Source organism: Oenanthe melanoleuca, chromosome 21 (assembly GCF_029582105.1).
Source record: "Oenanthe melanoleuca isolate GR-GAL-2019-014 chromosome 21, OMel1.0, whole genome shotgun sequence".
NCBI lineage: Eukaryota > Metazoa > Chordata > Aves > Passeriformes > Muscicapidae > Oenanthe > Oenanthe melanoleuca.
The window spans coordinates 5,716,144-5,743,641 of NC_079354.1; the positions used below are offsets into that span (position 1 = coordinate 5,716,144).

The window sequence follows — 27,498 nt, forward strand, 5'->3', positions numbered from 1 at the left end:
GCTTGTGCAGAAATGGGGTTGTCAGGGCAGGTCGAGCAGCTGGTGGCGCTCGAAGAGCTCCTGGGTGATGCTGTAGACCTGGCTGATGTAGGGGATGGCCTCCCCCAGCACCGCCTCCGCCTCCTGGTTCGTGCCCACGTTCATGGTGCTCAGGAAGGCGTCGCGGGAGGGCAGCGCGCAGAACGCCACGGTGGCGGCCTTGCGGATCAGCCAGGGGTGGTGCTCGGCCAGGGAGGCGTTGTAGGCGTCGGTGCAGAGCACGGAGGTGCGCGGCTCCCCCGAGAGCAGCCCCTGCAGGAAGAGCTGCAGCCAGCGCAGGGCGCGGTGCAGCCGCAGCAGCGTCCGGCAGCCCGAGCCCGGCTGCGCCCGCAGCGCCGCCCGCCCCGCCGCCAGCTCCGCCCGCACCAGCGCCTGCACCGAGCGCACGCCCTGCCGGCTCCGCAGCTCCTCCAGCAGCGACACCTTGGCCGCCGCGTCCTTGCAGATGAAGGAGAAGACGGCGCCCAGGCTCTGCAGGAAGCTGCGGAAAGGAGGGGAGTGGAGAAGTGGATGAAAGGGGAGAGAGACTGGAAAGAGGTGAAAAGAGAACCCCAGAAACCATCTGAGGGTGAAAACAGAACCCCAAAAACCATCTGAGGGTGTAAAGAGAACCCCAAAAACCATCTGAGATGTGAAAAGAGAATCCCCAAAAATCCTCTGAGGGTGAAAAGAGAACCCCAAAAACCATCTGAGATGTGAAAAGAGAACCCTAAAAATCATCTGAGAGGTGAAAAGAGAATCCCCAAAAACCATCTGAGAGGTGAAAAGAGAATCCCCAAAAATCCTCTGAGGGTAAAAAGAGAATCCCCAAAAACCATCTGAGATGTGAAAAGAGAATCCCCAAACCACCCCAGGGGTGAAAAGAGACTATAAAACCATCTGAGGGTGAAAAGAGAACCCAGAAACTATCTGAGGGTGAAAAGAGAATCCCCAAACCACCCCAGAGGTGAAAAGAGAATGTAAAAACATCTGAGAGGTGAAAAGAGAACCCTAAAAACCATCTGAGGGTGAAAAGAGAATCCCCAAAAACCATCTGAGAGGTGAAAAGAGAATCCCCAAACCACCCCAGGGGTGAAAAGAGACTATAAAACCATCTGAGGGTGAAAAGAGAACCCAGAAACTATCTGAGGGTGAAAAGAGAATCCCCAAACCACCCCAGAGGTGAAAAGAGAATGTAAAAACATCTGAGAGGTGAAAAGAGTACCCAAAAACCATCTGAGGGTGAAAAGAGAACCCCAAAAACCATCTGAGAGGTGAAAAGAGAACCCTAAAAATCATCTGAGGGTGAAAAGAGAACCCCAAAAACCATCTGAGAGGTGAAAAGGGAACCCCTAAAAACCATCTGAGAGGTGAAAAGGGAACCCCCAAACCACCCCAGGGGTGAAAAAAGAATCCCCAGAAACCATTTGAGGGTGAAAAGAGAACCCCAAAAACCATCTGAGACGTGAAAAGAGAACCCTAAAAATCATCTGAGAGGTGAAAGAGAATCCCTAAAAATCCTCTGAGGGTGAAAAGAGAATCCCCAAACCACCCCAGGGGTGAAAAGAAAATGTAAAACTATCTGAGAGGCAAAAAGAGAACCCTAAAAACCATCTGAGGGTGAAAAGACAAGTCCCAAACCACCCCAGAGGTGAAAAAAGAATCCCCAGAAACCATCTGAGGGTGAAAAGAGAACCCCAAAAACCATCTGAGGGGCAAAAAGGGAACCCCTAAAAACCATCTGAGAGGTGAAAAGAGAACCCTAAGAATCATCTGAGAGGTGAAAAGAGAACCCTAAAAATCATCTGAGAGGTAAAAAGAGAACCCTAAAAATCATCTGAGAGGTGAAAAGAGAACCCTAAAAATCATCTGAGAGGTGAAAAGAGAACCCTAAAAATCATCTGAGGGGTGAAAAGAGAACCCTAAAAATCATCTGAGGGGTGAAAAGAGAACCCCAAAAACCATCTGAGAGGTGAAAAGAGAACCCCAAACCACCTCAGGGGTGAAAAGAGAATCCCCAAAAACTGTCTGAGGGTGAAAAGGGAAGCCCAAAAAAACCACCTGAGGGATGAAAACAGAACCCCAAAAACCATCATCAACTAACCCTGCCCTGTGCCAGTGAATCCATTCCCAAATTCCCACTCAACCCTGCCCCGTGCCAGTGAATCCATTCCCAAATTCCCATCCAACCCTGCCCTGTATTAGTGAATCCATTCCCAAAATCCCACCCAACCCTGCCCTGTATTAGTGAATCCATTCCCAAATTTCCACCCAACCCTGCCCTGTATTAGTGAATCCATTCCCAAATTCCCACCCAACCCAGCCCCGTGTCAGTGAATCCATTCCCAAAATCCCACCCAACCCTGCCCCGTGTCAGTGAATCCATTCCCAAATTCCCACCCAACCCAGCCCCGTGTCAGTGAATCCATTCCCAAAATCCCACCCAACCCTGCCCCGTGTCAGTGAATCCATTCCCAAATTCCCATCCAACCCAGCCCTGTGCCAGTGAATCCATTCCCAAATTCCCACCCAACCCTGTCCTGTCGGAGTCAATCCATTCCCAAAATCCCACCCAACCCTGCCCTGTGCCAGTGAATCCATTCCCAAATTCCCATCCAAACCTGCCCTGTATTAGTGAATCCATTCCCAAATTCCCACCTAACCCAGCCCCGTGTCAGTGAATCCATTCCCAAATTCCCACCCAACCCTGCCTTGTGTCAGTGAATCCATTCCCAAATTCCCATCCAAACCTGCCCCGTATTAGTGAATCCATTCCCAAAATCCCACCCAACCCTGCCCCGTGTCAGTGAATCCATTCCCAAATTCCCACCCAACCCAGCCCCGTGCCAGTGAATCCATTCCCAAATTCCCACCCAACCCTGCCTTGTGTCAGTGAATCCATTCCCAAATTCCCATCCAAACCTGCCCTGTATTAGTGAATCCATTCCCAAAATCCCACCCAACCCTGCCCTGTATTAGTGAATCCATTCCCAAATTCCCATCCAAACCTGCCCCGTATTAGTGAATCCATTCCCAAAATCCCACCCAACCCTGCCCCGTGTCAGTGAATCCATTCCCAAATTCCCACCCAACCCAGCCCCGTGCCAGTGAATCCATTCCCAAATTCCCACCCAACCCTGCCCTGTCGGAGTCAATCCATTCCCAAATTCCCACCCAACCCTGCCCTGTGTCAGTGAATCCATTCCCAAATTCCCACCCAAACCTGCCCTGTCAGAGCGAATCCATTCCCAAATTCCCACCCAACCCTGCCCTGTATTAGTGAATCCATTCCCAAAATCCCACCCAACCCTGCCTTGTGTCAGTGGATCCATTCCCAAAATCCCACCCAACCCTGTCCTGTCGGAGTCAATCCATTCCCAAAATCTCCATTTCAGAGTGATTCCATTCCCCTCTCTACCCCACCAGCTACTTTTAAATCATTCTTTCCTTCTCCTGGGAAGGGCCACAGCTCGTGGAAACGGTTAAACTCCTAAAAATACAACAACGCACAACCAGCCGCGGCCTAAAGCTCCGTGTGACGGGTCTCTGGAAGGTGACCGGGGTTTGTCCCTCACACCCCCCGTGCCGGTGCGAGGCCATGGCTGTCCTGTCCCCGGGAGGGAACCCCCGCTGGCTCACCGGATGAGGCCCCGCCAGCCGCTCAGGTACGGCTCCAGCAGCACCTCCTGCTGCTCCGTCACGCACCCGCGGAACGCGTCCAGAACCTCCCTCAGGCTGAACGCGGCGGGCGCCGCCATCGCTGCATCGCCGCCGCCTCTTCTTCCTCGTTCCGCATCCCGCCCCGCCGCCTCAGCCAATCAGCGCCGCGTCCGTCACCCGCCGCGAGGCGCCGGCCAATGGGCTTGGCGTGCGTCACTGAGGCTCGGCCAATGGGCTTCGCGTGCGTCACCGCGGCTCGGCCAATCCGCGCGCGGTCCGCGGGGCGGCGCAGGCGCGCAGGAGGCGCCGGGCGCTATGAGGGGCTGAGGGCCGGGCCTGGGTGAGTTCGCGCGGTTTTTGGTGGTTTTATTTAATTTTTCTGTGGTTTTGTGCTTTTTTTTTTGGCTATTTTTGTGTATCTCTACGTGCGTTTTCTCAGCTCTCAGCAGAGATAGTGGATATCGAAGCGATGGTTTCCCACAGGTTGTTGTTTATCCCCCGTGTTTCTGTCTCTCCTCAGGACGAAGTTTGGCCTCAGCTCGAGTCTTGGGCTAAATCCTGGGGAACAATTGAAATGGCGTCCGTAAAACCAGGAAAATCTTCTTTTCTTGTGCCGTTCTCGGATCTGCTTCGGGAGTAATTTTCCGTGCGAGTTTGGGACCTGGAGTGGGGTAAAAATGCCCGAGATCAAAGTCACTCCCTTGGGTAAGCGCAGCCTAAAACCGCCTTGAAATATAAAATCTGCAAAGATGTGGGGTTGGGAATTCGGGGATCATTCAGGGATAATGCAGGAGTAATTCGGGGATCATTCAGGGGTCATTCAGGAATATTTCGGGGATAATTCGGTTATAATTCAGGGATAATTCGGGATAATTCAGGAATAATTTACGGATAATTCGGGGATAATTCAGGGATAATTTGGGGATCATTCAGGGATAATTCAGGAATAATTGAGGGATAATTCAGGAATAATTCAGGGATTATTCAGGAATAATTCGGGAATAATTCGGGAATAATTGAGGGACAATTGAGGGATAATTCGGGGATAATTGAGGGATAATTCGGGGATAATTGAGGGATAATTCGGGGATAATTCAGGGATAATTCATGGATAATTCAGGAATAATTCGGGTGTTTTACTGATGTTTCCTGGTATTTTACTGATGTTTCCTGGTATTTTACTGATGTTTTCCTGGTGTTTTCCTGATGTTTTCCTGGTGTTTTCCTGGTGTTTTGCTGCTGTTTTCCTGGTGTTTTCCTGGTATTTTCCTGGTGTTTTCCTGGTGTTTTGCTGATGTTTTCCTGGTGTTTTCCTGGTGTTTTCCTGGTGTTTTGCTGGTGTTTCACTGGTGCCCAGGAGCTGGGCAGGACGTGGGCAGGAGCTGCATCCTGGTGTCCATTGCTGGCAAGAACGTGATGCTGGACTGTGGGATGCACATGGGCTACAACGATGATGTGAGTGTCCCTGGGCCAGCCCTCCTGTCCCCTCCTGTCCCCTCCTGTCCCCTCCTGTCCCATCATCATTCCTGATGGATTTCCTGCTCTCCCCTGGCTGCAGAGACGTTTCCCTGACTTCTCCTACATCACCCAGAACGGAAGGCTGACAGATTTCCTGGACTGTGTCATCATCAGGTGAGGCACCTTCCTTCTGCCACCTCTTTTTGTGCTGTCCCTGCACATCCCTCATATTTCAGCTGCTTTTTCCACATCCTGCAGAGCTTGAAAAGCCACCCAAGCTGAATTCTGTGCAACAATTGTGGGTTTGTTTTAAATTTTTCAGCCACTTCCACCTGGACCACTGTGGGGCTCTGCCCTATTTCAGTGAGATGGTTGGGTATGATGGCCCCATTTACATGACCCACCCCACCAAGGCCATCTGCCCCATCCTGCTGGAGGATTACAGAAAAATCACAGTGGACAAAAAAGGAGAAACCAACTTCTTCACCTCCCAGATGATCAAAGACTGCATGAAGAAGGTGGTGGCTGTGCACCTCCACCAGACTGTGCAGGTGACTTGGCTGGAGATTAAAAAAAAAAAAACCAATTTTAACTGAAAATATTGTGATTAATGAATGATTTTTGCTTTGGCAGGTGGATGAGGAGCTGGAGATCAAGGCTTACTATGCAGGGCACGTGCTGGGAGCTGCCATGTTCCAGATCAGGGTGGGCTGTGAGTCTGTGCTGTACACGGTGAGTTCCTGTCGTCCCCAGGGATTTCTGCTGCACTCCCTTTCCCTTCCCATTCCATCCTACCCCAAACACCTCCTCTCCAACCCCAAATCCCACCTTTTGTCCCCAAAAATCCCCTTCTCATCCCAGAATTCCCCCCTTTTATGCCAAAAATCCCCCCTTCTCATCCCAAAAATAAATCCCACCTTTTATCCTAAAAATAAATCCCCCCTTTTGTCCTAAAAATCCCACCTTTTATCCCAATAATAAATCCCACCTTTTATCCCAAAAATAAATCCCACCTTTTATCCTAAAAATCCCCCCTTCTCATCCCAAAAATAAATCCCACCTTTTATCCCAAAAAATCCCACCTTTTATGCCAAAAATACCCCCTTCTCATCCCAAAAATAAATCCCACCTTTTATCCTAAAAATCCCCCTTTTATCCCAATAATAAATCCCCCCTTTTATGCCAAAATTTCCCCCCTTTTATCCCAAAAATCCCCTTCCCATCCCAAAATTAAATCCCACCTTTTATCCCAAAATAAATCTCCCCTTTTATCCCAAAAATAAATCTCCCCTTTTATCCCAAAAATAAATCCCACCTTTTATCCTAAAAATCCCCCCCTTCTCATCCCAAAAATAAATCCCACCTTTTATCCCAAAAATTCCACCTTTTATCCTAAAAATACCCCCCTTCTCATCCCAAAAATAAATCCCCCCTTTTATGCCAAAAATTCCCCCCTTTTATCCCAAAAATCCCCTTCCCATCCCAAAATTAAATCCCACCTTTTATCCCAAAATAAATCTCCCCTTTTATCCCAAAAATAAATCTCCCCTTTTATCCCCAAAATAAATCCCCCCTTTTATCCCAAAAACAAATCCTACCTTTTATCCCAAAAATAAATCCCACCTTTTATCCCAAAAATAAACCCCACCTTTTATCCCAAAAATCCCCCTTTTATCCCAATAATAAATCCCCCCTTCTTATCCCAAAAATCCTCCCTTTCATCCCAAAAATTCCCTTCCCATCCCAAAAATAAATCCCACCTTTTATCCCAAAATAAATCCCACCTTTTATCCCAAAAACAAATCCCACCTTTTTTCCCAAAAATAAATACTACCTTTTATCCCAAAAATTCCACCTTTTATCCTAAAAATCCCCCCTTCTCATCCCAAAAATAAATCCCCCCTTTTATCCTAAAAATAAATCCCCCCTTTTGTCCTAAAAATACCCCCTTTTATCCCAAAAATAAACCCCACCTTTTATCCCAAAAATAAACCCCACCTTTTATCCCAAAAATAAATCCCACCTTTTATCCTAAAAATCCCCCCCTTCTCATCCCAAAAATAAATCCTCCCTTTTATCCCAAAAATAAATCCCCCCTTTTATCCCAAAAATAAATCCCCCCTTTTATCCCAAAAATAAATCCCACCTTTTATCCCAAAAATCCCCCTTTTTGTCCCAAAAATCTTCTCTCTCCTCAGGGTGATTATAACATGACACCAGACAGACACTTGGGGTGAGTGAAATCTGAATTTCTGTGAGTTCAAAGAAATAAATGTAAAAAAATAGAATAAAATTATACAATTAATATAAATAAATACGTTATGTTATATTATATTTTAAATTAAAATAAGTTATATACATAAATTAAAATTTTAAAATAAACAAACTTTAATTTATTTAATTTATTTTATTTTTGAAATTAAATGAACATTTTTAATTTTTTTTTTTTTTTTAAATTTAAAAGTATTTTGGAAGGCAGATTGAGTTTCAAACAGCCAGGAGCCATTTGCTGCTGGATTATGGGATGGAATTGTGTTTTTTATATAAAATTATATTATAATGTAAAAATTAAAATTAATTATAAAAATAAAATTTTAACAGTAATTAAATAAATTTTTATTTAAATAATTTATTTTATTATTAAAATTAAATTTAAAAATTTAATTTAATTGTTTTTTTAAATTATTTAAAACAATTTTGGAAGGCAGCTTGAGTTTCAAACAGCCAGGAGCCATTTGCTGCTGGATTATGGGATGGAATTATGTTTTTTATATAAAATTATATTAAATTGTAAAAATTAAAATTAATGATATAACTAATTTTAAAAATAATTAGATAATTGTTTTTTTTTTTAATTTGAAACAATTTTGGAAGGCAGCTTGAGTTTCCAGCAGCCAGGAAGCATTTGCTGCTGGATTATGGGATGGAATTGTATTTTTTATAAAAAATTATATTATATTATATTATATTATATTATATTATATTATATTATATTATATTATATTATATTATATTATATTATATTATATTATATTATATTATATTATATTATATTATATTATATTATATTATATTATATTATATTATATTATATTATATATATTTTTTATTTTTTTTTAATTTGAAACAATTTTGGAAGGCAGCTTGAGTTTCCAGCAGGCAGGAGCATTTGCTGCTGGAGTATGGGATGGAATTGGTTTTTGTATGTAAAATTATATTATATAATCTATATTATATAATATAATTTTACATTAAAAAAACCATTCCATATATATATATGTATATATGTGTATATATATATATATATATATACATATATATATATATTTATATTTATATATATATATATTTATATGTATATATATATATAGATATATTATGTAATATAATTTTACATAAAAAACCAATTCCATAAATATATATATATATTTTTTTTTTTTTAATTTTTTTTAATTTGAAACAATTTTGGAAGGCAGCTTGAGTTTCCAACAGCCAGGAGCCATTTGCTGCTGGATTATGGGATGGAATTGTGTTTTTTATGTAAAATTACATTTTTATATACATACATATATATATGTAAATATATATATATATAGATAGATATATATATATATATAATTTTTTTTTTTTTTTTTAATTTGAAATAATTTTGGGATGGAATTGAATTTTTTATGTAAAGTTTTTGCTGTGTATTATTTGATGGAATTGAGTTTTTATGTGAAGTTATTGCTGTGGATTATGGGATGGAATTGAGTTTTTTATGTAGTCACTGCTGTGTATTATGGGATGGAATTGTGGTTTTTATGTAAAGTCATTGCTGTGTATTATGGGATGGAATTATGGTTTTTATGTGAAGTCACTGCTGTGTATTATGGGATGGAATTGTGGTTTTATGTAAAGTTACTGCTGTGTATTATGGGATGGAATTGTGGTTTTTATGTAGTTATTGCTGTGTATTATGGGATGGAATTGTGTTTTCTGTAGTCATGCTGTGTATTATGGGATGGAATTGAGTTTTTCTGTAGTCATGCTGTGTATTATGGGATGGAATTGAGTTTTTTATGTAGTCATTGCTGTGTATTATGGGATGGAATTGTGGTTTTTATGTAAAGTCATTGCTGTGTATTATGGGATGGAATTGAGTTTTCTGTAGTCATTGCTGTGTATTATGGGATGGAATTGAGTTTTCTGTAGTCATGCTGTGTATTATGGGATGGCACTCTCCTGCAGGGCTGCCTGGGTTGACAAGTGCCGCCCTGACCTGCTGATCACCGAGTCCACCTACGCCACGACCATCAGGGACTCCAAGCGCTGCAGGGAGAGGGATTTCCTCAAGAAAGTGCATGAGACTGTGGAGAGGGGAGGCAAGGTGAGCAAACTGCTCTGATCTACTGCAGTCAGCAGGATCATTTCAAATAAAAATCAATTCAGTTCTCCTCGCTGCAGGGAGAGCTGTGCTCCCATTCCAAACTGAATTGAGAGGATAGCAGCAATTTGGTCAGGAATAATAATCAGAATTAAAGTAGCAGCCACATAAAATTAATTAAAATTAAAATTAAAATTAAAATTAAAATTAAAATTAAAATTAAAATTAAATAATAACCTAATAAAAGAATAGCCACATAAAATAATAATCTGATAAAAAATAGCCCCTTAAAAAAATAACCCCATAAAACGATAGAGACATAAAATAATAGAGACATAAAATAATATAAAATAATAGAGACATAAAATATTATAAAATAATATACATAAAATAATATAAAATAATAGAGACATAAAATATTATAAAATCATAGAGACATAAAATATTATAAAATCATAGAGACATAAAATAATAGAGACATAAAGTAATATAAAGTAATAGAGACTTAAAATAATAGAGACATAAAATAATAGGCACATAAAAATAGCCAAATAAAATAATAGAGACATAAAATAATAGGCACATAAAAATAGCCCCATAAAATAATAGAGACATAAAATAATATAAAATAATAGAGACATAAAGTAATATAAAGTAATAGAGACTTAAAATAATAGAGACATAAAATAATAGGCACATAAAAATAGCCAAATAAAATAATAGTCACACAAATAATAGCCCCATAAAATAATAGCCCCATAAAATAATAGCCCCATAAAAAATAGCCCCATAAAATAATAGAGACATAAAATAATAGGCACATAAAATAATAACCCCATAAAAAATAGTCCCATAAATAATAGAAATATAAAATAATAGCCACATAAAAATTGGGCACATAAAATAATAGCCCCATAAAAGAATAGCCAAATAAAAAAATAGCCCCATAAAAAATAGCCCCATAAAATAATAGAGACATAAAATAATAGCCCCATAAATAATAGAGACATAAAATAATAGGCACATAAAAAATAGCCAAATAAAATAATAGCCACATAAATAACAGACATAAAAAAATAGCCCTATAAAATAATAGGCACATAAAATAATAGGCACATTAAAAAATTGCCCCATAAAAAAATCTCCCCATAAAATAACATCCCCATAAAAAAATAGCCACATAAAAAAAAAGCCACATAAATAACAGACATAAAATAATAAACCCATAAAATAATAACCTCATCAAATAATCAAATTAATAATTAAAATAATAACCCCAGAAACTAATAGCCACATAAAATAATAACCACTCTGAATTCCTCCTCTTTTCCAGGTTCTCATCCCAGTTTTTGCCCTTGGACGTGCCCAGGAACTTTGTATTTTATTGGAAACTTTCTGGTGAGTGCAACTTTGGGTATTTTATTGGAAACTTTCTAATTAGTGCAGCTTTGAGTATTTTATTGGAAACTTTTTGGTGAGTGCAACTTTGAGTATTTTATCAAAAACTTTCTAATCAGTGCAGCTTTGAGTATTTTATCAGAAACTTTCTGGTGAGTGCAGCTTTGAGTATTTTATCAGAAACTTTCTAATTAGTGCAGCTTTGAGTATTTTATCAGAAATTTTCTGGTGAGTGCAGCTTTGGGTATTTTATCAGAAACTTTTTGGTGAGTGCAGCTTTGAGTATTTTATCAGAAACTTTCTGGTGAGTGCAGCCTGGGCTTGTCCCACCTGCTTTTTTTTGGGATCTTTGTGTCTGGTGAATGTTGAAAATATCTGTAGTGAGAAGGAGAAGGGCACTAAAACCTGCATGGGGGTTTAGCATTAAAATACTGATTTAACTCATGAAAATGGGGAAATAAACCCAAAAAAAAACAAACCTTGGGAGACTCCCCAGCTTTACAGATATCCAGGGTTTATTTGCCCCTCACAGGTCACTTCTTTTGCAGGGAAAGGATGAACCTGAAAGCTCCAATTTATTTTTCCACGGGGCTGACAGAGAAAGCAAATCATTATTACAAACTCTTCATCACCTGGACCAACCAGAAAATCAGGAAAACTTTTGTGCAGAGGAACATGTTTGAGTTCAAACACATCAAAGCTTTTGACAGAGCCTTTGCAGACAACCCAGGGCCCATGGTAGGTGAGGGACTGGGAGCAGTTTTTATTCCAGTGTGATCCCAAATTCTGGTAAAAATCACCCTGAGCATTCTCAATGCCATCAGTCCCACCCCAAAAATCACCCTGAGCATCCTCCACCCAAAAAATTCCAGCTAAAAAAATCACCCTGAGAATCTTCCACCCAAAAAATCCCATCCCAAAAATTATCCTGAGCATCCTCCACCCAAAAAATTCCAGCTAAAATATCATCCTGAGCATCCTCCACCCATCAATCCCACCCAAAAATTATTCTGAGAATCTTCCACCCATCAATCCCATCCCAAAAATCACCCTGAGCATCCTCCACCCATCAATCCCACCCCAAAAATCACCCTGAGCATTCTCCACCCAAAAAATTCCAGCTAAAAAATCATCCTGAGCATCCTCCACCTATCAATCCCACCCAAAAATTATCCTGAGCATCCTCCACCCATCAATCCCACCCCAAAAATCACCCTGAGCATTCTCAATGCCATCAGTCCCACCCCAAAAATTATCCTGAGCATCCTCCACCCAAAAAATTCCAGCTAAAAAAATCACCCTGAGAATCTTCCACCCGAAAAATCCCATCCCAAAAATCATCCTGAGCATCCTCCACCCATCAATCCCATCCCAAAAATTATCCTGAGAATCTTCCACCCATCAATCCCACCCAAAAATTATCCTGAGCATCCTCCACCCAAAAAATTCCAGCTAAAAAATCACCCTGAGCATCCTCCACCCATCAATCCCATCCCAAAAATTATCCTGAGCATCCTCCACCCATCAATCCCACCCAGAAATTATCCTGAGAATCTTCCACCCATCAATCCCAACCCAAAAATCACCCTGAGCATCCTCTACCCATCAATCCCACCCCAAAAATCACCCTGAGCATCCTCAATGCCATCAATCCCACCCCAAAAATCACCCTGAGCATCCTCCACCCAAAAAATTCCAGCTAAAAAAATCACCCTGAGAATCTTCCACCCATCAATCCCAACCCAAAAATTATCCTGAGCATTCTCCACCCATCAATCCCATCCCAAAAATTATCCTGAGCATCCTCCACCTAAAAAATCCCATCTAAAAATCATCCTGAGCATCCTCCACCCATCAATCCCACCCAGAAATTATCCTGAGAATCTTCCACCCATCAATCCCATCCCAAAAATCACCCTGAGCATCCTCTACCCATCAATCCCATCCCAAAAATCACCCTGAGCATTCTCAATGCCATTATCCCACCCCAAAAATTATTCTGAGCATCCTCCACATAAAAAATCCCAGATAAAAATCACCCTGAGCATCCTCCACCCATAAATCCCATCCCAAAAATCACCCTGAGCATTCTCCATCCCATAAATCCCACCTAAAACTCCCTCATCTATGTAAAAATTAAATTTCTTTCAGTTTTTATTTCATTAAAGTTGAAACACCTAGAAAAAAAATTAAAATTCTCCATTTTTATGTTTTCTACACAGCCTGAATCAAACCAGGATTTTTTTTTCCCCACACAATCTTTGATTGCTCCTTTAATTCTGCCTGGTTTATTTGATTCCACCAAAAAAGTAATAAAATTAATAAAATTTATTTCTTAAAAAAACACTTAGATTTTTCCATCAGACACAAATATTTCCTAAAGCAGGGAATATTTTTATTATTATTTTTTTATTAATTTTTTTTATTATTTTTTTATTAATTTTTTTATTATTTCCTGTGAATTTTGGACAAGATGGGAAGGAAATTAAAGAATAAAAATCTTGATTTGGTGATGAGTTTTGATGAATACTCTGCACCAATTTAGGATATTTATAAAAATCATGGAAAAAAAATGTGTTTTTACAGTAATTTATAACACATCTTTGATTTCCAGGTGGTGTTTGCAACCCCTGGAATGCTCCATGCAGGACAGTCCCTCCAAATCTTCAGGAAATGGGCAGGGAATGAGAAAAACATGGTAAGAAATTGAGTTTTTTGACTGATTTTTTATGATTATTTGGATGTTTAAATCCATGGAATTGTTGATTTTTCTGATTTTATTTTTTTTTCCCAGGTGATCATGCCTGGCTACTGTGTGCAGGGAACTGTGGGCCACAAAATCCTCAGTGGGCAGAGGAAGCTGGAGATGGAAGGAAGACAAATTGTGAGTTGGATTTTAAATTTTCAATTTCCAGCATTGAAAATACCTCAAAATAATCTTTGGATTTGGAGTTCCATTGGTTTGGTTTTTTTTTTTTTTTTTTTTTTTTTTTTGTGTTTTTTTTTTTCCCCTTTTGCTTTAGCAAAATTGAGTTTGGTTTTTTAATTCCCTTTTTGCTTTTGCAAAGCTGGGGTTGGGTTTTTTTTCCCCTTTTGTTTCAGCAAAACTGAGTTTGGGATTATTTCCTTTTTTGCTTTAGCAAATCTGTATTTGGGGTTTTTTCCCCTTTTGTTTTACTAAAGTTTGATTTTTCTTTTTTCTTCCTTTTGGCTTTAACAAAGCTGGGTTGGGTTTTTTTCCATTTTGCTTTGGCAAAACTGGGTTTGGTTTTTTTTTTCCTCTTTTCCTTTAACAAAACTGGCTTTGTTTTTATTTTTTCCTTTTTTTATTTAGCAAAACTGAGTTTGTTTTTTTTATTCTCTTTTGCTTTTACAAAGCTGGATTTGGGTTTTTTCCCATTTTGCTTTAGCAAAACTGGGTTTGGTTTTTTTTTTCCTCTTTTCCTTTAACAAAACTGGCTTTGTTTTTATTTTTTCCTTTTTTTATTTAGCAAAACTGAGTTTGTTTTTTTTAATTCTCTTTTGCTTTAGCAAAACTGGCTTTGTTTTTATTTTTTCCTTTTTTTATTTAGCAAAACTGAGTTTGTTTTTTTTATTCTCTTTTGCTAAAGCCGGATTTGGGTTTTTTTTCCCATTTTTGCTTTAGGTATTTTTTCCCCCATTGCATTAATTCCTGCCAAAAAACTTTGAGAACTTTTGCTCCTGCCATAAAACCTTTAGGACCACTTTATACTGTTTAATAACAATTCAATACATAAATTTTAAGCAAATTTGGATAACCCAACCCCAGCTGACCTTCAATATTTTTTTTTTTCACGCGACAAAATGACGCGATTTGAACCTTTGAGTTACAACTTTTTCTTGAGACAATTTTGATTTTCTCTTTGTTCCTTTGATGTAAACCCTGAATTTTTTGGTCATTTTTCTGCCCCAGCTGGAGGTGAAGATGCAGGTGGAGTACATGTCCTTCAGTGCCCACGCTGATGCCAAGGGCATCATGCAGCTGATCCGGCAGGCGGAGCCCAGGAACGTGCTGCTGGTGCACGGGGAGGCCAAGAAAATGGAATTCCTCAAGCAGAAAATCGAGCAGGAGTTCAGTAGGTATCACTGAGCCAGGAAAATGAACCCACAAACACCAGAGGTTTGTGGCCAAAAAAAACAGAGGAGTCGTTTTTTGCTTTATTCCAATAAAGGGAGAGGCCATGGGGCATTGCCCTGGGGTCTCTCAGATTTTTGGAGGACTCACCTCCCTTTTTATCCCAATTTCCCTCTCTCTGTCCCCATGGGCTGAGGTACCTGAGAGGCACAGACTTCCCAAATACCTGAGATTCCCCTCTAATGCACAACCCTCCCTTTAAATTTTAATCCTTACAGAATTCAAAGTTTTCCCCCATTTTCATCTTCCAAACCTGCAGTTTGTTTGTAAAGGCAAATCTCTTTTCCCATCCATCAATCTGGAATCCATCCCATTATTTCTTTTCTCTCTCAGTGCTGGTTTGATCCACAGCTGGTTTGTAAAGACAAATCCAAAATTCATCTCAGGAGGGAGGGGCAGCAAAGCTTGAAAATCACATTTTGATCCATTTTTGGTCCCTCAGCACAGGTGGGGTGGCATTTAAAGCTCCCCACAAAAAATGCCTGTAACACCTTAATCACCATTAATTAATTAAGCCCAGTTAATTACAATGACCCCTTTGGACATGAATTAGGAGTGTTTTCTATGGGATAGGAAGGAATGGCTTTAAAACTTGAAAATCACATTTTTGATCCATTTTTGATCCCTCAGCACAGTTGGGTGAGGTGGCATTTGTACCTTTCCTCAAGGAACTGATTAATCAGCATTAATTAATTAATTAATTAAGCCCAGTTAATTGCAGTGACCCCTTTGGACATGAATTACTTTCCATGGGAGAGGAAGGAATGGCATTACAACCTGTAAATCACATTTCTGATCCCTCAGCACAGTTAGGTGAGGTGGTAATTACATGTTCCCTCAAGAAACTGATTAATCAGCATTAATTAATTAATTAATTAAGCCCAGTTAATTGCAGTGACCCCTTTGGACATGAATTAGGACTGTTTTCTATGGGATAGGAAGGAATGGCTTTAAAACTTGAAAATCACATTTTTGATCCCTCAGCACAGTTAGGTGAGGTGGCATTTGTACCTTTCCTCAAGGAACTGATTAATCAGCATTAATTAATTAATTAATTAATTAAGCCCAGTTAATTGCAGTGACCCCTTTGGACATGAATTACTTCCCATGGGAGAGGAAGGATTGGAATTACAACCTGTAAATCACATTTCTGATCCCTCAGCACAATTAGGTGATGTGACATTGACATGTTCCCTCAAGAAACTGATTAATCAGCATTAATTAATTAATTAATTAAGCCCAGTTAATTACAATGACCCCTTTGGACATGAATTAGGATTGTTTTCTATGGGATAGGAAGGAATGGCTTTAAAACTTGAAAATCACATTTTTGATCCATTTTTGATCCCTCAGCACAGTTGGGTGAGGTGGCATTTGTACCTTTCCTCAAGGAACTGATTAATCAGCATTAATTAATTAATTAATTAATTAAGCCCAGTTAATTGCAGTGACCCCTTTGGACATGAATTACTTCCCATGGGAGAGGAAGGATTGGAATTACAACCTGTAAATCACATTTTTGATCCCTCAGCACAGTTGGGTGATGTGACATTTACACCTCCCCTCAAGGGAGTGATGCCTTTAAACCTTAATTAACACTAATTAAACCCAATTAATTGCTTTTTTTTTGCAGATGTCAGCTGCTTCATGCCAGCCAATGGAGAGACCACCACCATCCTCACCAACCCCTGCATCCCTGTGGACATCTCCCTGGGCCTCCTCAAGAGGGAAACTGCCATAGGTGACCTTTTAATATTATTTAATTGAATTAATATTAAATTAAATCCAATTAAGATTTAATATGTGTATTTAATAACATTTAAAAATCAATGTGCCCACCCTGTTTGTTGTGTTTCTAGCAGCTCAGTTTAGGAAAGCTGGGATTAATTTTATCAACTGAATATTAGAAAAATAAAATCTCATTTTTCTCATCAGGAAGTGCTCTGGGAAGAGAGGGGCATTATTAATAAATATTAATATTTATTACTAATTTTTTAATATTTATTATTATTTAAAATTTCCTTTTTAGCTGCCAAAATTTCTGAGAATGGTTAACTGCTATTGATGCATTGAATAGATAAGAAATGTGTAAAATTCCAATGCTGAAAGATAAGAAATGTGTAATTTCAATATCTGAAAAATAAGAAATGTGTAAAATTCCAATGTCTGAAAAATAAGAAATGTGTAATTTCAATGAAAGATAAGAAATGTGTAATTTCAATATCTGAAAAATAAGAAATGTGTAAAATTCCAATGTCTGAAAAATAAGAAATGTGCAATTCCAATGTCTGAAAGATAAGAAATGTGTAATTTCAATGTCTCAAAGATAAGAAATGTGTAATTTCAATGAAAGATAAGAAATGTGTAAAATTCCAATGTCTGAAAGATAAGAAATGTGTAATTTCAATGAAAGATAAGAAATGTGTAAAATTCCAATGCTGAAAGATAAGAAATGTGTAATTTCAATATCTGAAAAATAAGAATTGTGTAAAATTCCAATGCTGAAAAATAAGAAATGTGTAAAATTTCAATGTCTCAAAGATAAGAAAAGTGTAATTTCAATATCTGAAAAATAAGAAATGTATAAAATTCCAGTGTCTGAAAAATAAGAAATGTGTAATTTCAGTATCTCAAAGATAAGAAAAGTGTAATTTCAATATCTGAAAAATAAGAATTGTGTAAAATTCCAGTGTCTGCACCTGGGCAGGGTCTCAGAGCAGGTTGGGGTGAACACCCAGCCCCTGCTAATTTATGATTTCTTTTAAATTGATTTCTTTTAAATTGATTTCTTTTTAATTGATTTATTTTTAATTGATTTCTTTTTAATTGATATATTTTTTAATTGCTTTCTCTTGCTGCAGGTGCTGCCCCAGATGCCAAGAGGCCGAAGCTGATGCACGGCTCGTTGCTGATGAAGGACAATGTGAGTCCAGCCTGGGCTGCCTGGGTGGGTTTTGTGTCCTCTGGGTGTGTTTTGTGTCCTCTTGGTGATTTTTTTTGTGTCCTCTGGATGTTTTTTGTTCCTCTCAGGGTGATTTTGGTGTCCTTTCAGACTGTTCTTTTGCCCTCTCAGGGTGATTTTTGTGTCTTTTCAGGATGTTTTTTGTGTTCTCAGGGTGTTCTTCTGACCTCTGAGGCTGTTCTTTGTCTCCTCTGGATGGTTTTTTGTTCCTCTCAGGGGCTTTTGTTCCTCTGGGTGTGTTTTGTGTCTTCTTGGTGATTTTTTTTGTGTCCTCTGGATGGTTTTTGTTCCTCTCAGGGTGATTTTTGTCCTCTGGGTGTGTTTTCTGTCCTCTTGGTGATTTTTTTGTGTCCTCTGGATGGTTTTTGTTCCTCTCAGGGTGACTTTTGTGTCCTCTCAGGGTGTTTTGTGTTCTGAGGGTGTTTTTTTGTTCCCTCTGAGGCTGTTTTTTGTGTCCTCTGGATGTTTTTTTGTTCCTCTCAGGGTGATTTTTGTCCTCTCAGGGTGATTTTTGTGTCCTCTGAGGGTGATTTTTGTCCTTTCAGACTGTTCTTCTGCCCTCTGAGGCTGTTTTTTGGTGCCCTCTCAGATTGTTTTTTGTTCCTCTCAGATTGTTTTTTGTGTCCTCTGGGTGTGTTTTGTGTCCTCTTGGTGATTTTTTTTGTGTCCTCTGGATGGTTTTTGTTCCTCTCAGGGTGACTTTTGTGTCCTCTCAGGGTGTTTTGTGTTCTGAGGGTGTTTTTTTGTTCCCTCTGAGGCTGTTTTTTGTTTCCTCTGGGTGTTTTTTGTTCCTCTCAGGATGTTTTTTGTGTCCTTTCAGACTGTTCTTTTGCCCTCTCAGGGTGATTTTTGTGTCTTTTCAGGATGTTTTCTGTGTTCTCAGGGTGTTCTTCTGACCTCTGAGGCTGTTCTTTGTCTCCTCTGGATGTTTTCTGTTCCTCTCAGGGGCTTTTGTTCCTCTGGGTGTGTTTTGTGTCTTCTTGGTGATTTTTTTTGTGTCCTCTGGATGGTTTTTGTTCCTCTCAGGGTGATTTTTTTGTCCTCTGAGTGTGTTTTGTGTTCTCAGGGTATTCTTCTGCCCTCTGAGGCTGTTTTTTGTATCCTCTGGATGTTTTCTGTTCCTCTCAGGATGTTTTTTGGTGTCCTTTCAGGATGTTTTTTGTCCTCTCAGGGTGATTTTGGTGTCCTCTGGGTGTGTTTTCTGTCCTCTTGGTGATTTTTTTGTGTCCTCTGGATGGTTTTTGTTCCTCTCAGGGTGACTTTTGTGTCCTCTCAGGGTGTTTTGTGTTCTGAGGGTGTTTTTTTGTTCCCTCTGAGGGTGTTTTTTGGTGTCCTCTGGATGTTTTTTTGTTCCTCTCAGGGTGATTTTTGTGTCCTTTCAGACTGTTCTTTTGCCCTCTGAGGGTGTTTTTTGGTGTCCTCTCAGGATGTTTTTTGTGTTCTCAGGGTGTTCTTCTGCCCTCTGAGGGTGTTTTGTGTTCTCAGGGTGTTTTTTTTGTGCCCTCTTGTGTTTTTTTGTGCCCTCTGAGAGTGGTTTTTGTGTCTTCTGTATTTTGTGTCCTCTGAGGGTGTTTTGTGTCCTCTCAGGGTGTTTTTTTTGCCCTTTGAGGTTGGTTTTTGTGCCCTCTCAGGGTGTTTTTTGTCCTCTGAGGCTGTTTTCTGCCCTCTCAGGGTGTTTTTTATGTCCTCTGAGGCTGTTTTCTGCCCTCTCAGGGTGTTTTTTATCCTCTCAGGCTGTTTTCTGCCCTCTCAGGGTGTTTTTTATCCTCTGAGGTTGTTTTTTGGAACCCTCTGGAGCTGCTCCCATGTTTTAGGTGCCCAAATCACCATGAGCAGTTCTGCTTCCTCCCCAGGAATCTGCCTCATCTTCAACCTCACCTTTATTTTAAACATCCCTCCTCTCCTAGAGCTTAAACCACCTTCCAGAGCCCGACTTCATCATGTTAAATATTTATTGATCATTATTGAGTTGGATGTTTTGTCCCAGTCTCACAAACACACTCTGATGTTTCAGCCCCGAAATTCTCCTTTGCTCCCCTGACCCCAGGGCACCACAAAACTCCAAAAAAATCCCAGAATTACATCCCCACTGATTTTTTTTCTCTTTTTTTCTCATTCAGAGTTTCAGGCTGGTTTCCCCTGATCAGGCCCTGAAGGAGAGTGGGGTGAATTGTGCCCTCTGAGTTTTGTCCCAGTCTCACAAACACACTCTGATGTTTCAGCACAGAAATTCTCCTTTGCTCCCCTGACCCCAGGGCACCACAAAACTCCCAGAATTACATCCCCACTGATGTTTTTTCTCTTTTTTTTCCCATTCAGAGTTTCAGGCTGGTTTCCCCTGAGCAGGCCCTGAAGGAGAGTGGGGTGAATTGTGCCCTCTGAGTTTTGTCCCAGTCTCACAAACACACGGCGACGTTTCAGCACAGAAATTCTCCTTTGCTCCCCTGACCCCAGGGCAGCACAAAACTCCCAGAATTACATCCCCACTGATTTTTTTTTCTCTTTTTTTTTCTCATTCAGAGTTTCAGGCTGGTTTCCCCTGAGCAGGCTCTGAAGGAGCTGGGGCTGGCAGAGCACCAGCTGCGCTTCACCTGCCGCGTGCACATCCAGGACCCGCGCAAGGAGCACGAGACGGGGCTCAGGGTCTACAACCACCTCAAGGGGTGAGTTCTGCTGCCCTGCAGAAAAAAAAAAAAATTCACCAACACAGCTTTTACTCCAGAAAGCAGAAAAAATGATTTAGTGCAGCAGTGGGAAGGTTTTAACACTGGCTCGTTGGTCCAAGGAAGGTAAAAGTTTTCGTCAATTTGCTTTTACCAAAATGTCACATTTTTCATGGGAATCCCTCAGGTGTTACTGCAAGGAGCATTGAAAAAAGCCACCACAGGTTTACTCAGAAAGCAGAATTAGTGATTTATTGCAGGAGTAGGAATATCTTTATAGATTGGCTCATTGAGCTGAGGGTAGAATTGGTTGGTCCAAGGAAGAAAACACTTCTTGTAAAGATGCTTTTACCAAAATATCACATTCTTCATGGGAATCCCTCAGGTGTTGCACTGAGAAAATCTAGCAACACAGGTATATTCAGAAAGTAGAAGCAATTATTTATGGCAGGAGTAGAATCATTTTTATAGATTGGCTCATTGAATTAAGGATGGAATAAATTCCTTGATCCAAGGAAGGTAAAACTTCTTGTGTTGCCTTAAAAACATGTTTTGTGGTGTCTTAAAAAGAAAATTTTGATTTTACCAAAATTACCAAAAAGCAGAAGAAATTGTTTATTGCAGGAGTGGGAACATTTTTATAGATTGGCTCATTGAGCTAAGGATAGAATTAATCTCATTGTTCCAAGGAGGGTAAAATCAAAATATCACATTGTCCTGGTTTGAAGGACAGGTGTCTGCCAATAAAGGCAGGAGCTTCTCTTTGAAATGGAGAGTGTAAACCCCCTCCCTCCAAATTATTGTAATTTTGGAATTAAGGGGCTCTCAGGCAAAGAGATGGGAATTAGGAATAACAGTTCTTTACTAGGAAAATTCAAATAGCAATGCAGTATTACACAGAACAATCCCAGCCCTGCCAGAGTCAGAATCCAAGCTGACACCCGTCAGTCAGTCAGGGTGTTGGCACAGTCCCATTCAATGGTGGCTGCATCCTCCTGCAGGGGCAGATGTGGTTCAGCTGGAGCAGTGCTCCTGGAGAAGGTGCAGTTTCCTCTGAAGCTCCAGGGATGATGTGGAAAGGTCTGGCTTTCCTCTGGGATCCAGTGGAAAGAAGGTTCCTTGGTGTCCCAAATCTCAGTTTTTATCTGGGTAGGAAAGGCTTGGCTGCTCCCCTGGCTGGAGCATCTCCCAGTGGGATGATGGAATTTTATCAGTCATGCCCTGGGACTCAGTGGCCATGAACAGGAGATATCTCCTGGAGGGAGGATGGGCTGTGGGAAGATAAAGATGATTGCCCAGCTGGTTTAGAGATGGCCCATGAGCAGATAATGTGTGCCAGGAGATCAGGGGCACTGCCCCAGCAGGTGGGACAGAATTCACATTTCTGGCCACATCAGCCCAACACACCCATTCTTCATGGGAATCCCTCAGGTGCTGCTGTAGGGAGCAGTGACAAAATCCAGCAGCCCAAGATTTACTGAGGAAGCAGCCAGGAGAGGAAATGAGGCTGGGATTGGGTGGGTGAGGCAGGCTGGTCCCAGTAACCAGGCTGGTCCCAGGGCTGGTCCCAGTAACCAGGCTGGTCCCAGTAACCAGGCTGGTCCCAGCTAACCAGGCTGTCCCAGTAACCAGGCTGTCCCAGTAACCAGGCTGGTCCCAGCTAAGGCACCAGGCTGGTCCCAGTAACCAGGCTGTCCCAGTAACCAGGCTGTCCCAGTAACCAGGCTGGTCCCAGCTAACCAGCTAACCCAGCTAACCAGGCTGTCCCAGTAACCAGGCTGTCCCAGTAACCAGGCTGGTCCCAGTAACCAGACTGTCCCAGTAACCAGGCTGTCCCAGTAACCAGGCTGGTCCCAGCTAACCAGCTAACCCAGCTAACCAGGCTGTCCCAGTAACCAGGCTGTCCCAGTAACCAGGCTGGTCCCAGCTAACCAGGCTGGTCCCAGTAACCAGACTGTCCCAGTAACCAGGCTGTCCCAGTAACCAGGCTGGTCCCAGCTAACCAGGCTGGTCCCAGTAACCAGGCTGGTCCCAGCTAACCAGGCTGTCCCAGTAACCAGGCTGTCCCAGCTAACCAGGCTGTCCCAGTAACCAGGCTGGTCCCAGCTAACCAGGCTGGCCCAGTAACCAGGCTGGTCCCAGTAACCAGGCTGGTCCCAGCTAACCAGCTAACCCAGCTAACCAGGCTGGTCCCAGTAACCAGGCTGTCCCAGCTAACCAGGCTGGTCCCAGTAACCAGGCTGGTCCCAGCTAACCAGGCTGGTCCCAGTAACCAGGCTGTCCCAGCTAACCAGGCTGTCCCAGCTAACCAGGCTGGTCCCAGTAACCAGGCTGGTCCCAGCTAACCAGGCTGGTCCCAGTAACCAGGCTGGTCCCAGTAACCAGGCTGGTCCCAGCTAACCAGCTAACCCAGCTAACCAGGCTGGTCCCAGTAACCAGGCTGTCCCAGCTAACCAGGCTGGTCCCAGTAACCAGGCTGGTCCCAGCTAACCAGGCTGGTCCCAGTAACCAGGCTGTCCCAGCTAACCAGGCTGTCCCAGCTAACCAGGCTGGTCCCAGTAACCAGGCTGGTCCCAGCTAACCAGGCTGGTCCCAGTAACCAGGCTGGTCCCAGTAACCAGGCTGGTCCCAGCTAACCAGCTAACCCAGCTAACCAGGCTGGTCCCAGTAACCAGGCTGTCCCAGCTAACCAGGCTGGTCCCAGTAACCAGGCTGTCCCAGCTAACCAGGCTGTCCCAGCTAACCAGGCTGGTCCCAGTAACCAGGCTGTCCCAGCTAACCAGGCTGGTCCCAGCTAACCAGGCTGGTCACAGTAACCAGGCTGTCCCAGTAACCAGGCTGTCCCAGTAACCAGGCTGGTCCCAGTAACCAGGCTGGTCCCAGCTAACCAGGCTGTCCCAGCTAACCAGGCTGGTCCCAGCTAACCAGGCTGGTCCCAGTAACCAGGCTGGTCCCAGCTAACCAGGCTGGTCCCAGTAACCAGGCTGGTCCCAGTAACCAGGCTGGTCCCAGCTAACCAGGCTGGTCCCAGTAACCAGGCTGGTCCCAGTAACCAGGCTGGTCCCAGCTAACCAGCTAACCCAGCTAACCAGGCTGGTCCCAGTAACCAGCTAACCAGCTAACCCTGCAGGATCCTGAAGGATTACTCGGTGCAGCACCTCCCCGACGGCTCCATCACCGTGGAGTCCATCCTGATCCAGGCCACGGCGCACCACGAGGAGCAGGGCACCAAGGTGCTGCTGGTCTCCTGGACTTACCAGGTGGGGTTCCCTTGGCCACCTCATTCCTGACTCTCACCTGCATTCCTGACTCTCACCTGCATTCCTGACTCATGTCCACCTGCATTCCTGACTCATGTTCACCTGCTTTTCTGAGTCATGTCCACCTGCATTCCTGACTCTCACCTGCATTCCTGACTCTCACCTGCATTCCTGACTCTCACCTGCATTCCTGATTCTCACCTGCACTCCTGACTCTCACCTGCATTCCTGACTCTCACCTGCATTCCTGATTCTCACCTGCATTCCTGACTCTCACCTGCATTCCTGATTCTCACCTGCACTCCTGACTCTCACCTGCATTCCTGACTCTCACCTGCATTCCTGACTCTCACCTGCATTCCTGACTCTCACCTGCATTCCTGACTCTCACCTGCATTCCTGATTCTCACCTGCATTCCTGACTCTCACCTGCACTCCTGACTCTCACCTGCATTCCTGACTCTCACCTGCATCCCTGACTCTCACCTGCATTCCTGACTCTCACCTGCATCCCTGACTCTCACCTGCATTCCTGACTCTCACCTGCATTCCTGACTCTCACCTGCATCCCTGACTCTCACCTGCATTCCTGATTCTCACCTGCATTCCTGACTCATGTCCACCTGCATTCCTGATTTTCCACTTACATTTCCACTTATATTTCCATTTATTTCCACTTACATTTCCACTTATTTCCATTTTCTTACTTATTTCCACTGTTATTTATTTCATTTCCACTGTTACTTCATTTCCACTGTTACTTTTTTCCACTCATTTATTTATTTCCACTCATTTATTTATTTCCACTTATTTCCACTTATTTATTTCTACTTATTTATTTCCACTTATTTATATTTCCACTTGTTTATTTATTTCTACTTGTTTTTCCACTTATTTATTTATTTCCACTTCTTTATTTCCACTTCTTTATTTCCACTCACTTATTTATTTCCACTTATTTATTTATTTCCACTTCTTTATTTCCACTATTTATTTCCACTTATTTACTTATTTCCATTTATTTATTTCCACTTATTTATTTCCATTTATTTATTTATCTCCACTTACTTATTTATTTCCACTTATTTATTTTCACTTACTTATTTCTACTTATTTATTTCTACCTATTTGTTTTCACTTATTTATTTCCACTTATACTTATTTCCACTCATTTATTGCCACTTATTTATTGCCACCTTTCTGCTTCTTCTTTCCACTTATTTATTTCTACTTCCATTTCCACATTTATTTCCACTTATATTTCCACTTATATTTATTTCCACTCATATTTATTTCCACTTATATTTATTTCCAATCATATTTACTTCCACTTATATTTATTTCCACTTATATTTATTTCCACTTACTTATATTTAGTTCCACTTATATTTATTTCCACTTATATTTATTTAGTTCCACTCATATTTACTTCCACTTATAGTTCCACTTTTTATTTCCACTCATTTATTTCCACTCACTCATTTCCACTCATTTCAGTTCTGTGTTTTCTCTGCTGAGTATTTAATGTTGTGTTCCTTGGAAAATTTAAAACAAGTGAAGGATTATTTCTGACCTCAATATTAATTTATTTAACATTCATCCCACCATCCTCACTTTTAAACTCTTTCTTGACAGCAAGGAAATGCCAAGCAAGAAAATCAATTTATTCTTTGATTTTCCTCAGAGGAAACCCCTTTGAGCCACCAAAATTCTGTAAGACCAGAACTGAATTTGTGATTATTCCACTTTTTAAACACAGCTCACATTAGATTTTGCAAATCCAGGAATTTCCTGCCCCAGATTTTGCTCTCAGCCATTTTTTTGTCCTTTCAGGATGAAGAGCTGGGCAGTTTTCTCACCTCCCTGCTGAAGAAGGGGCTGCCCCAGGGCCCCCCCTGAGAGCACACCCAGCCCAGGGGCAGCTTCTAGTTTGTTGGTTTTTTTGCTTTTATTTTGGTTTTTTTTGTTCTTTTATTTTGGTTTTTTTTTTGCTTTAATTTTGGTTTTATTTTGCTTTTATTTTGGTTTTTTTTTACTTTTATTTTAGTTTTATTTTGGGTTTTTTTGCTTTTATTTTGCTTTAATTTTGCTTTTATTTTGCTTTAATTTTGCTTTTATTTTGGTTTTTTTTTGCTTTAATTTTGCTTTTATTTTGCTTTTTTTTTGCTTTTTTTTTGCTTTTATTTTACTTTTTTTTTTGCTTTAATTTTGCTTTTATTTTGCTTTTATTTTGGTTTTTTTTTTTGCTTTTATTTTGGTTTTTATTTTGCTTTTAGTTTTATTTTTGTTTTATTTTGCTTTTTTTTTGCTTTTATTTTGCTTTTAATTTGCTTTTATTTTAGTTTTATTTTGCTTTTATTTTGCTTTTATTTTGCTTTAATTTTGCTTTTATTTTGGGATTGTTTTTTGCTTTTATTTTGGTTTTTTTTTGCTTTTATTTCGCTTTTTTTTTGCTTTAATTTTGCTTTTATTTTAGTTTTATTTTGCTTTTATTTTGTTTATTTTGTTTTTATTTTGCTTTTATTTTAGTTTTATTTTGCTTTTATTTTATTTTGTTTTTATTTTGCTTTTATTTTAGTTTTATTTTGCTTTTTTTTTGCTTTAATTTTGCTTTTATTTTGCTTTTATTTTGCTTTTATTTTAGTTTTTTTTGCTTTTATTTTAGTTTTATTTTGCTTTTATTTTGTTTATTTTGTTTTTATTTTGCTTTTATTTTAGTTTTATTTTGCTTTTATTTTGGTTTTTTTTTGCTTTTATTTTGCTTTTATTTTGGTTTTTTTTTGCTTTTATTTTGCTTTTATTTTAGTTTTATTTTGTTTTTATTTTGCTTTTAGTTTTATTTTGCTTTTATTTTGTTTATTTTGTTTTATTTTGGTTTTATTTTGCTTTTATTTTACTTTTATTTTACTTTTATTTTGCTTTTATTTTGGGTTTTATTTGCTTTTATTTTGTTTTTTTTGCTTTAATTTTGCTTTTATTTTAGTTTTATTTTATTTACACTGTCAATGCTTTTTTCTACTCAGTTTTAATAAAAAAAAATTCCAATATTTCTCCAATTCCTGCAGCAAAAAAAATTTTCCCTTGGAAAATCCTGTCCAGGAAATCAAGAACCTGTTTGGAAACAGAGCTGAGGATAAATTTTGTGTTTTTATACATTAAAATAAAAATTATTCAGTGTTCTGCCTGAAATAATTAAAATTCAAAGTATAAAAGCAGCAAAATTGATTTAATTCCCCTTCATTCCTTCAGAGCCAAGGAGATTCCAACTCGTATTTTTATTCCACTCAAAATACAAAAAAAAAACCCAAAAAATCCACCCCCAAAAATAGAAAAATCCCACAAAAAAGACAAAAATTCCACCCAAAAATCCACCCCAAAAATCCAAAAATCTTCCAATAAAATATAAAAATCCCACCCAAAATACAAAAATCCATCCCAAAAATCCCACCCCAAAAATCCAAAAATCTGCCAATAAAATATAAGAATCCTCCCCTAAAAATACAAAAATCCACCCCAAAAATTCCAAAAATCCCACCCAAAAATACAAAAATCTTCCA

The 27,498-nt window shown here is 40.3% G+C and overlaps 2 protein-coding genes across 2 annotated transcripts; one reads left to right on the plus strand and one right to left on the minus strand.

Moving 5' to 3' along the window:
• Positions 1–7: 7 nt before the first annotated feature.
• On the minus strand, positions 8–3,796 carry CPTP (ceramide-1-phosphate transfer protein). The gene is made up of 2 exons (XM_056508289.1): positions 3,658–3,796; positions 8–520 (listed from the first exon to the last, which is right to left on the minus strand). Exons 1-2 carry the CDS (start codon positions 3,774–3,776, stop codon positions 22–24), a joined length of 618 nt encoding a protein of 205 aa, XP_056364264.1. The 5' UTR covers positions 3,777–3,796; the 3' UTR covers positions 8–21.
• Positions 3,797–3,966: 170 nt separating this feature from the next.
• On the plus strand, positions 3,967–27,377 carry INTS11 (integrator complex subunit 11). Its single transcript, XM_056508298.1, has 18 exons — positions 3,967–4,018; positions 4,199–4,383; positions 5,036–5,133; positions 5,237–5,310; positions 5,459–5,687; positions 5,770–5,868; positions 7,335–7,369; positions 9,367–9,505; positions 10,836–10,900; positions 11,449–11,638; positions 13,515–13,598; positions 13,695–13,784; positions 14,835–14,997; positions 16,690–16,797; positions 17,918–17,979; positions 20,539–20,681; positions 23,812–23,941; positions 25,775–27,377. The coding sequence occupies exons 2-18, from the start codon at positions 4,356–4,358 to the stop codon at positions 25,838–25,840; spliced, it is 1,803 nt and encodes a 600-aa protein (XP_056364273.1). The 5' UTR covers positions 3,967–4,018; positions 4,199–4,355; the 3' UTR covers positions 25,841–27,377.
• Positions 27,378–27,498: the final 121 nt, after the last annotated feature.

What these genes read in the sequence shown, in the direction of transcription:
- CPTP (XM_056508289.1), bottom strand. Translation starts at nt 3,776, where the DNA reads ATGGCGGCGCCCGCCGCGTTCAGCCTGAGGGAGGTTCTGGACGCGTTC. An exon ending in GGCTGGCGGGGCCTCATCCG is followed by an intron (nt 521 to 3,657) that starts GTGAGCCAGCGG and finishes TCCTTTCCGCAG; the next exon opens with CTTCCTGCAGAGCCTGGGCG.
- INTS11 (XM_056508298.1), top strand. Translation starts at nt 4,356, where the DNA reads ATGCCCGAGATCAAAGTCACTCCCTTGG. An exon ending in GATCAAAGTCACTCCCTTGG is followed by an intron (nt 4,384 to 5,035) that starts GTAAGCGCAGCC and finishes ACTGGTGCCCAG; the next exon opens with GAGCTGGGCAGGACGTGGGC. An exon ending in CTGTGGAGAGGGGAGGCAAG is followed by an intron (nt 9,506 to 10,835) that starts GTGAGCAAACTG and finishes CCTCTTTTCCAG; the next exon opens with GTTCTCATCCCAGTTTTTGC.